Source organism: Struthio camelus, chromosome 17 (genome assembly GCF_040807025.1).
Source record: "Struthio camelus isolate bStrCam1 chromosome 17, bStrCam1.hap1, whole genome shotgun sequence".
NCBI classification, from domain to species: domain Eukaryota; kingdom Metazoa; phylum Chordata; class Aves; order Struthioniformes; family Struthionidae; genus Struthio; species Struthio camelus.
Genome location: NC_090958.1, coordinates 16,035,389 through 16,045,477, shown reverse-complemented (window position 1 = coordinate 16,045,477; position 10,089 = coordinate 16,035,389). Strand labels below are relative to the sequence as shown.

At 54.4% G+C, this 10,089-nt stretch overlaps 1 protein-coding gene and 5 non-coding genes across 8 annotated transcripts; 1 reads left to right on the top strand and 5 right to left on the bottom strand.

Moving 5' to 3' along the window:
* Positions 1-652: 652 nt before the first annotated feature.
* On the bottom strand, positions 653-4,709 carry UBC (ubiquitin C). Of its 3 annotated transcripts, none has more exons than XM_068911111.1 (2): positions 4,466-4,709; positions 653-3,803 (listed from the first exon to the last, which is right to left on the bottom strand). In XM_068911111.1, exon 2 carries the CDS (start codon positions 3,794-3,796, stop codon positions 2,423-2,425), a length of 1,374 nt encoding a protein of 457 aa, XP_068767212.1. In that variant the 5' UTR covers positions 3,797-3,803; positions 4,466-4,709; the 3' UTR covers positions 653-2,422. The 3 variants fall into 3 exon arrangements, with proteins under 3 accessions (XP_068767212.1, XP_068767214.1, XP_068767213.1); XM_068911113.1 differs by having other exon boundaries at positions 653-3,575; XM_068911112.1 differs by having other exon boundaries at positions 4,368-4,523.
* Positions 4,710-7,337: 2,628 nt separating this feature from the next.
* On the bottom strand, positions 7,338-7,409 carry TRNAA-UGC (transfer RNA alanine (anticodon UGC)). The gene has a single exon. It is a non-coding gene; the product is annotated as a tRNA-Ala (tRNA).
* Positions 7,410-8,149: 740 nt separating this feature from the next.
* TRNAD-GUC (transfer RNA aspartic acid (anticodon GUC)) lies at positions 8,150-8,221 on the bottom strand. The gene has a single exon. It is a non-coding gene; the product is annotated as a tRNA-Asp (tRNA).
* Positions 8,222-8,470: 249 nt separating this feature from the next.
* On the bottom strand, positions 8,471-8,543 carry TRNAF-GAA (transfer RNA phenylalanine (anticodon GAA)). The gene has a single exon. It is a non-coding gene; the product is annotated as a tRNA-Phe (tRNA).
* A 963-nt stretch (positions 8,544-9,506) lies between these two features.
* Positions 9,507-9,578, bottom strand: TRNAD-GUC (transfer RNA aspartic acid (anticodon GUC)). The gene has a single exon. It is a non-coding gene; the product is annotated as a tRNA-Asp (tRNA).
* Positions 9,579-9,817: 239 nt separating this feature from the next.
* Positions 9,818-9,889, top strand: TRNAA-UGC (transfer RNA alanine (anticodon UGC)). Its single transcript has one exon. It is a non-coding gene; the product is annotated as a tRNA-Ala (tRNA).
* Positions 9,890-10,089: the final 200 nt, after the last annotated feature.

Genomic DNA, 10,089 nt, shown 5'->3' with positions numbered 1-10,089 from the left:
TGGAAACCCTGTGAGACAAGGAGTTTTCCTTCCAAAACCAGCACAGCTGAAGGAAGTCAAGAGAGAAGATACCTCGAGGCACTGCAGTACACCTGAGCTCTAAAAAGGTCTCCGAGCAAAAACAGAACCCTTTGTGATTAAAACAAAAGATGCCCTTAACATTTAGCATACAAAATGCTTTGCTTCATTAGCACCATGTAGCTGTGCTGTGGTCAGCAAAGAGCTACAAGCTGTGGTCTCTGCTCACAAGTATCACGCTCAGAGCTGTTTGTACCGCAAGGACTAACAACCACCTTGAAGTGCCTCAAATAGGACAAAGAATCCAAATATCACCCCCTTTTTTTAAACAAAAGGTAAAGGCTAACTGGGCTTACTAGACCACAGCAGGAACCAAGCGGCAAGGGCGCACCACAGCACATGCAAAGACGAGGGATCTACACAATTTTAACCAGACTGTAATTTTGCTGGTTTTTATAGTCAGGCCAGCACTCCACTCTCACGACATTGATTCACTCACCCTTGAACTGTATCACAGGCACCCACACTTCAGGAGCTCCACTACAGAATGCAATACGCAAAATTTGTTAAAGGCCTTGCTGTCAAATGTTTAATTACTAGGTAAATTCAAATGACTCAGAGGCCAGAAAAAACATACAGTAAGAAGCTTTATTAATTGCATTTGGTCAGGTTTGTTACATTAATTCAAAGCACAGAGAGCGTCATCCATTTTACATGACAGCACTGCATCAACACCATCCATAAAGGCTCCCACCAGTCTGTCTACCAGCAATTTTCCCTTTGAAGTCTCATGAAATGACAATAGTGACCTGAAACTGAATTGCCTCCGGCCAGCTCCAGCAGACTGGAAACAGGTGAGCTTGGTGACAGCACATTAATACTTACCTGTAACCAGTCAAGCTTTCTCTAATTTAGCATGCATTTTGATTATTCAAACTTGTTTCTTACAGGTTGCAAAACACTGAATTACCTTTCTCCACTTCCAATCAATAATTTATTAGCAGGACCACTCAAGTCAAATCCTGCATTTTCCTCCCTAGAATCCCACCCTTCCCTTCTGGATGTGATCAGCAACACTGCTTTAACTCCTACTGAAGTTAATTATCAGCTCAAGTCTTGATCTTTAGCTGCTAGTATATCCCCTTCAAACAGCAAATAACATTATGTTGTCAAGAATATTCTTATTTTTGTTCTGTAGTTTCCATAGTCTCCCTGATTCCAAGTGCAGCAGCTTGGTTAACTATTTACTGAGCTTACTTCAGAAGACAAACCATTTATTTGGTGATCTCCATTCTACTGCCCAATAATTTTGTGAAGACTTCCCTTTTGTCTGTTCTCTTACTGTATGGGAACTGTTCTTTAACACTTCTGTTTTAGCTAATCAACACTGTCATGTTTCCACATAGCACAAAGCTGGAACAGAAGTGCATTCCAAAAGATATTTTTAAACAAGCTGGTACATCTTAGGTTACAGTCTGCTAACATGCTTAAGCTGTGCAAAGAATAAAGGCTACCCGGTAACTGAATGATTGGAAAACTCACACTAGCCGACAGATTTAACAAGGCAGCACTTCAAACACTCAGTTGGACCTGCAGTATCAGTAGTGACATTTCTACCACTGCACAGCATACAGTGAGTTGGTTAGGTCAGTGTAGGATTGCAAAGCCAGGGTGGCCTTGGGGGGTCCCAACAAAGCTATCCTTTACCGAAACTTCCGAGTGCTTCGCAAGCTAACTTCTCACATTAATGAAACACTCCGGGCAGGACCTGGCAATTACTGAGCCAAGTATTACCAAAGTCTCCCAGACCATAAAGGATTCCGATTTGCAGGATAAACAGGTCTGTTTGAAGTCTAGCCTGCCAAGCTAAGACCCACAGTACTCAGTTCTTTTCATATTACTTACTGCAATGCACACATTCATACATGCAAGCATGTGTATTGTTTATTCTACTTCCTTTGCTATTACAGATTTAACCAGAAGACCTGGAAAAGATTCCGGCTGGCTGATCCAAGTTGGTCACATGAAGAGGCTTCTTACCTTCAATCTGTGGTCACTGTTCAAATACTAAATTACACCTGCATGTAACTGCACAACAGTAGTTTAAGAGCTGCAAATCAGAATTGTACTGTTAGCGAGTTAAGACCACCACTACAATCTCAGGAGAACCATGTCCAATGGGCTAGTCATTCTTTTCAGGTATGACTAAACCTTACACAGGGCAGCTTTTAACTACATCTTTATAATACTTTCAAGCAAGATAATTACATTTTATTAACCAAGTCTAACCAAAATTTTTGCTTATATAATTTAAGAGACACAAACTTTTGTGGATGCAACAGCTTTATTGGAATGAACAAGTGCAGTGAAACTTTCACATGGATGCAAGCACTGAATAGCTACTTCAGTTACCACCCCTCAGGCGCAGCACAAGGTGCAGAGTGGACTCCTTCTGGATGTTGTAGTCGGACAGGGTGCGCCCATCTTCCAGCTGCTTGCCAGCAAAGATCAGCCTCTGCTGGTCAGGAGGAATGCCTTCCTTGTCCTGGATCTTGGCCTTCACGTTCTCAATGGTGTCACTGGGCTCAACCTCCAGGGTGATGGTCTTGCCAGTCAGGGTCTTCACAAAGATCTGCATGCCACCCCTCAGGCGCAGCACAAGGTGCAGAGTGGACTCCTTCTGGATGTTGTAGTCGGACAGGGTGCGCCCATCTTCCAGCTGCTTGCCAGCAAAGATCAGCCTCTGCTGGTCAGGAGGAATGCCTTCCTTGTCCTGGATCTTGGCCTTCACGTTCTCAATGGTGTCACTGGGCTCAACCTCCAGGGTGATGGTCTTGCCAGTCAGGGTCTTCACAAAGATCTGCATGCCACCCCTCAGGCGCAGCACAAGGTGCAGAGTGGACTCCTTCTGGATGTTGTAGTCGGACAGGGTGCGCCCATCTTCCAGCTGCTTGCCAGCAAAGATCAGCCTCTGCTGGTCAGGAGGAATGCCTTCCTTGTCCTGGATCTTGGCCTTCACGTTCTCAATGGTGTCACTGGGCTCAACCTCCAGGGTGATGGTCTTGCCAGTCAGGGTCTTCACAAAGATCTGCATGCCACCCCTCAGGCGCAGCACAAGGTGCAGAGTGGACTCCTTCTGGATGTTGTAGTCGGACAGGGTGCGCCCATCTTCCAGCTGCTTGCCAGCAAAGATCAGCCTCTGCTGGTCAGGAGGAATGCCTTCCTTGTCCTGGATCTTGGCCTTCACGTTCTCAATGGTGTCACTGGGCTCAACCTCCAGGGTGATGGTCTTGCCAGTCAGGGTCTTCACAAAGATCTGCATGCCACCCCTCAGGCGCAGCACAAGGTGCAGAGTGGACTCCTTCTGGATGTTGTAGTCGGACAGGGTGCGCCCATCTTCCAGCTGCTTGCCAGCAAAGATCAGCCTCTGCTGGTCAGGAGGAATGCCTTCCTTGTCCTGGATCTTGGCCTTCACGTTCTCAATGGTGTCACTGGGCTCAACCTCCAGGGTGATGGTCTTGCCAGTCAGGGTCTTCACAAAGATCTGCATGCCACCCCTCAGGCGCAGCACAAGGTGCAGAGTGGACTCCTTCTGGATGTTGTAGTCGGACAGGGTGCGCCCATCTTCCAGCTGCTTGCCAGCAAAGATCAGCCTCTGCTGGTCAGGAGGAATGCCTTCCTTGTCCTGGATCTTGGCCTTCACGTTCTCAATGGTGTCACTGGGCTCAACCTCCAGGGTGATGGTCTTCCCTGTCAAGGTCTTCACAAAGATCTGCATTTTTGCTCTGTAAGAGAAAATATTAAGTGTTGCTTCACTCATTTACTTCCTTTCATCGTCCAAGGGAAGTCACAGCAGAGCCAGCTTCACCTGCTGCCCATGGGGCACCCTAGTTTCACAGGCCCAGCACCAGGAGCCCCCTCTCCATGGAGACTGTGCATCGCAAGGGCGGTGCTCCCTGGGAGTGGCCGGCCCAGCGCCCCGCCCCGTGACGTCAGAGTAAAAGGACCGCCCACATCACGAGGGGCGGGACCACCGGTCCCACTCCCCTTCCCACCCAGGGCGCGCGCACCCGCTCGCCACCATCTTGGCGGAGGTTGTTACGCCTGCGCGGCCGCCATTTCCCCGGCCGCTCTTTGTGCTTCCTCCCCTTCCGCCATGTCTCCGCCACCGGCTCGCGTGGCTGCCGGTAAATCGGGAGGGGAACGTCCCGCCCCGTCTCCGCAGCCCGCCATTTCGCCCCGCACCCCCTCCACAGCCTGCCATCTCGCCCCGCAGCCCCTCCACAGCCCGCCATCTCGCCCCGCAGCCCCTCCACCTCGCCCAGCCGCACTCTCCCTTCCCCACACACCTCCCCTCCGGCCACCCGGCGCACGTCGAGCCACCTCTACGACAAAGGGCATTCCTGCTCCCTCCCCTTCCCCCGCGGAGGCCCCCCGAAGCGCTCACCGCGGGGCGCGCACGCCAAGCCGACAGCAAGACGCTCTCCGAGACTCAGGCGACTCCAACTGCGCCACACATTCCCCTCCCGCCCTTTATATAGCCTCGGCCGCCCCGCCCGCCGCGGCTCGGATCACTCCGCCAGGCACTATTTTCCCTGTCGCGCCAGCCGCAGCGGTAACGTGAGGGTGGAGGGCAACGAGTCCGGCAGCGCGGAGGAATCAAGGCGGTCCGCGCGGTGGTGGTTCGGCCTCGAGCGCTTGGAGGGCGGGGAGGGACAGTGAGTGGACAATGGAGCGCGGGGTAAAACCCGGCGTGGAGCCGCTGGAGCGGGGCCAGAGCCCTGAGGGGCCTGCGGCGAGGGCCCTCAGTTTTGGGGACGTGTACGTGGCTAAAGCCTTTTGTGCGACTTTTAAATCTTATTCAGGCTAGGCACCTGCGGTTCGGTCCCTGTTTCAAACGTGCCTCCTTGCTTTCCTTCCCTCGGGCACCGTGAGGAGAGGCGCCTCTGGCGGGCCTCGCCAGGAAGCAGGGTGCCCATGAGGAAAGGGAAAAGGGATTATTTTAGCCCAAAGGAAGCCACTTCTGTGTAAAAAGTCTCCGATATTTTTTAACGTGCCCCAAGAGAGTGGCAGGAGTGTGTGTGTTCCCCTCTCCTGGTCCAGAAACAGTATGGGAAGACACAAAACAGCTGGGGCTGGCGCAGGTAAAGGTCGACCCTCCGTGCCGCCGTCGCGTGTATGTTTGCGTACGTACAGGTGTGGTCCGGCGTGTGGCAAGGGGCAGAGAAAGCCACCAAGCGTCCGGCCGCCAAGCAGGAGCAGCCCCATCAGGGTAGGGAGAGAAGCTACCGGGAAAGCAGAAAGCTGAAGTGAAGGAGAAAGAAAGTTGAACAGAGCGAGAGGTCCGAGTCCTGCAGACAAGCTGTCCACCTGAGACATCACGGAGTGAGTATGTATTATAGATACACGTACGTAAAATGGAGTATATATCTGAGCTGTAATGGACTTTGCAACTCAGCACTGAGGCCTTGCCACGGCGGTAAAATTAATCACTAACAGAAATAATAATAATGCCTCTTTCTTATCCTGAGCCCACTTCGAAGGCAGCCCCCTCGCACACCTCCGTCGCGCTCGAGCTGGCTCCTGCGCCATCCTAGTCAGGGCGTACAGCGACTCGAGGGCACGGCTGAGCACAAAACCAGGCTGTTTGCAAGGCTCGCCAGACACTGTTCGGCTCAGTCCGCCAACAAAATCCTTCCTTTGCAGGCGCCCACAGAAAACCGCTGCCTACCAAGCGGACACAGATAATACCCAAGGCTGCACGCCAGTAGGAAAGGAGAGGAGGCCCAGCAACAGCCTTGTGATTGGTTTGAGGGAAACTGGCCCACGTTTCCCTGACACATGGAGATTTTACAGGAAGAGAATGCTCTGGGGACCTCTCAGTGCCTTGCATTTCTGTTAAAGCTCCATATTACAATAATTTAAAAAAAAAAACAAAAGGCAGCTCAAACATCCAGGTGGTTTAGCTGAAAAAGATCCCCAAAGGTCTTTTCGTTTCTGTGTAAGCTGAGGCTGGAATGGCGCTCAGTCACATACATTGTGTACATCTGGCGTTAGGTAAACATAAAAGATTTGAAAAGACTTTCAGATTTAGAAGGTCCTTCATCTTGTTTGAGAGTAAATAATAATGCCAAGCATATTCAGTTAGTTAGTATGCATTCAGGACTGGCCTGAAAATAGTTGAAAAAACACATGGCAATCTATTTCCTGACGAGACGGAGTTTTATAACGTGAATAAATACAGATGAGGCAGCGCTGTTCTTTTATTTCATTAGGCGAGGCAGCCTACCACTGGGCACCCTGAGTGAATTTGTACCTGTTGTCTGAATCCAGCAATCAAATTGTGGAGCAGTGCACCCCAAAAGTGTCAGATTCATGTAAAGTTCAGATTGCAAAACAGATGTTAGGTCCTAAATTAACAGAGTCCTTAAATAGGACTGACTGGCTGGCTGGAGAGCAGTGCTCTCCTGAACCGGGAGGAGTTGTCCCTGAACAAAGCCACTCCATTTTTCTCCTTCGCCATCTTTACAAATACCCCTTGCTGCGATTTCAAGGCAAGCTTGGTGAAGAGTACGGCGTTGGTCCAAACAGACCAGAATGTCTTGCACTGACAAGTACTGATTCATTATGCCCAAAAGTCTGTCACTTCATGTCTTTCATTATAAACTCTTTGGGGCAGGAACTCTTTATTGTGTTTGTGTGCAGTGTGTGTTCCTGAAACCACCAGCCCAGCCGAGGCGGTGCAGACGCTGCAGAGCCAGCGCAGAGCCAGCAAGGCGCATGCTAAGCCCCAGCTAAAAGCTCTTGCACCATCTTAGCCAGGGAGCGCGGGTACCTGTGCTGTCTCTGCTTTGTTAGCTTTTCCTTTGGCTCTGCGTCTGGGAGCGTGGCCCAGAGACCCCTGAGCAGGCTCTCGGGGGACTGCAGGTTTATACGTAGCCAGCTCTCTGCTATGTGAAGTAATGGTGCAGGGCTGGTAGGCCAGAGTTCCCCTAAAGTTCATACTTTGATGCCTCTCTCTTGCTTGAGGGCTGTTCTGCGTCTGTGGCGCCTTCGTCTGGCCGCGAGACACCCACACGTGAGAGGTGACCCTATCTGTGTATTGTATAGTTGCATACAGGTTAGAAGGAGAATCAAACACCACCAAAAGCTGTCTGATACCATTGATAAATCACCATAAGCAGTCCTTTCACGGATGCACGTGCATTAGTGGAAACACGGAGACTTTTTTTGTCTGATGCAACGTAGTCACTTTTAAACCCAGACAAAACGCCTCTCTGGGCAAAAAATTGGGGTGCAGGGAGGGAAAAAGGCAGCCCTGGAGATGCCGGGGATTGAACCCAGGACCTCATACATGCAAAGCATGCGCTCTACCGCTGAGCTACATCCCCCTGCCCCACACCCCACCTCATGGGGATGGGGCTATGAGGGTCCTCGGGTGGGTGTGCTCTGCCGGCTCTGTCCTGGGTGGGGGCTGAGCTGCCCCAGCCAGGGCCTGTGCTCACCCACGGCACTCCCTGCACTGCACACCCCCTTCCTGCTCACCCCTGTCCCATGGCAGGGCCAGGCGGGGAAGGGTGCGAGGTTCAGGGCAAGATTTGGCCGCAAAGGTCTGGCCTTCCCTGGGGAGCATCTGTTGACCTCATCAGTTTGTGGGATGAGATTTTAAGTCGGGGCTGGGCGGGGGGAGACAGGCAGGGCAGCTCCCCTGGCTAACAGCGGGCAAGCTGTGCCACCCATGCCAGATATGGGGCGGGAGACCCGGGGAAGGGGAGCTCCTGCCCTGGAGCAACAGGGAGTTGAAGCTGTGCCTGGTGTACAATACAAAAGGGAAAAAACCCACAAGCAACAGGGTGTATGTGGAAGAGGGAAGGGCAGCAAGAGCGATATAAACCCCGTGTAACGAGGGGACATGGGCAGCCAGATGGCTCCTGCGGCCAGGATCGCGCTGCAAGCAGCACAGAGCGATGGCAAACGCCAGAGGAGCACAGCCCCCGCCGCGCAGAGAGCTATGTGCGCACCTCAGACACGCGTTCACACACACAAAACTCAGCGTTTTTCCTTTCGGAAGTTAGAGAGCTTGGCTACACGCACGGAAACGGGGCCCCGGTGGGGAAAAAAGGAAGTCATCCTCCCCGTCGGGGAATCGAACCCCGGTCTCCCGCGTGACAGGCGGGGATACTCACCACTATACTAACGAGGACGGACTGGCAGGCGGTGCGCGGCGCCCGGCCGCTAGCTGCGCCGGGGGTCGCCGCCTGCTCCGCGCCGCGGGCCGCGCAAGGCGAACGGGCCTTACAGGGACAGCCGCGTCGCTGCGGGAGCGCCTTTGCCCGCGGCCCAGGGGCAGGGACCGGAGTCCTGCCGCCAGCTCGGCTCGGCGTCAAGAAGACCTCAGTCACCAAGGGGGAAAGAACAGAAAAAAAGGAAAAAAAAAAAAAAAAAAGACCCCTGCCGAAACCCGGGATCGAACCAGGGACCTTTAGATCTTCAGTCTAACGCTCTCCCAACTGAGCTATTTCGGCGGCTGCAAGGGCCCCCGCTGGCTCGGGCTACCACCGCCCGCGCCCCGGGCGCCCCCGAGCGCTCCGCGGCCCCCCCGCGCCCCCCTTGGCATCGCTTTCACCAGACTCTTGCGGGGACACGGCCAGCCCGGGGGGTGGGACCCCCCGGCGCCCCCACGACAAGAGCAGCAGCAGGCTGCTCGGGGCCGGCTCGGGAAGGCACCGTGGGAAAGGTGGCAGCCCCCGCCTGCCCTCCCAGGAGCACCCTGCCTCCCAAGCCGCCGCGTGCAGGTTTGCCACGCATCCTTTCTCGCGTTAGCAGATTTGGTCTAAGTCTCCCTTCTTGTCCTGCTCCAGTTTGACATACTCTGTTTTCTAATTTGAGGGGGGAAAAAATACCCTCCGCAGACGTGCACAATTGTAACGATTCGGAGAAGGTGCAAACGGTGCAGTTCTGCGGCGCTTCGGCCTACAGCTGCCAGCCTTGTTTACTAACGATCGAGTGAAGACCCCGGCGACCCCAGAGGGGCCAGCTCTTCACCCTAACAACGACCTCAGGGACGCCCTGGTGTACGTTATATCTCCAACCGGTTCGGTACGTCACTGAGCATCAACTCCTCCTTACGTGCTCCACTTCTCGCTTTAGTTCTCCCCTTTAACCAGACGACCTACAGGCCTCGGCAGCCAGCAGGCGAGGCAGGCGCTGCCGCACGGGCGGCGCCACTGCGTGGACCCCCCCCCCCCCCGAGGCTCCTTGCTGCAGAGCCGCCGCTCACGCAGCTTCCGAGCTGTTTTGTCCCGGCTGAAGGTCGCCGCCTGCCCCCGAACCGCCAGGCCAGCGGTGCTGGGGGCCGCTACGCTGGGGCATCGCAGGGACTGCGGCCCAAGGGCCGGATTTCGGATTTGTCAAACCGACGCGGTCTCCCGCCTGCACAAAACGGACGAAAACAGGGGAAAACGGCCGGGGGCCCCCAAAAGCCGAGCCTCCCCGTCGGGGAATCGAACCCCGGTCTCCCGCGTGACAGGCGGGGATACTCACCACTATACTAACGAGGACGGGCACACTACGCGCTCTCCCCCGACGCCGCTATAACCGCGCGCCGGCGCCCGCTCCGCGGGGAGCGCCGCGCCGCGGGGCTGGGTCGGGCCGGAGCTGCGCCGGCGCCGCCGCCACGGAGGCGGAAGGGAGCGGCCGGGGGGCCGCGCAGCGCCCGCGGCTCGCGGAGCGGGGCCTGCGCCCGGCACAGCCGCCGCCGCATCTATCTGGGCGCAGCGCGGAAGACGCTCCACAGCGCGGGGATGTAGCTCAGTGGTAGAGCGCATGCTTTGCATGTATGAGGCCCCGGGTTCAATCCCCGGCATCTCCACTTTTTTTTTTTTTCTTTCTTTTCTTCTCTTCATTTTTCGGAATTTGTAAATCGCCGCGGGATTTCCGTTCTTTTCTTCCCTCGCGTGAGCAGTTTACAAAGTCCTGCCGCAACCCTTGCTAGAGAGGAAGAAGCACTGCGTGTAACGCCAGCCCAGCTAAGAGCACAGGCAGCTCTGATTCCTGCTAGAGACTATGGTG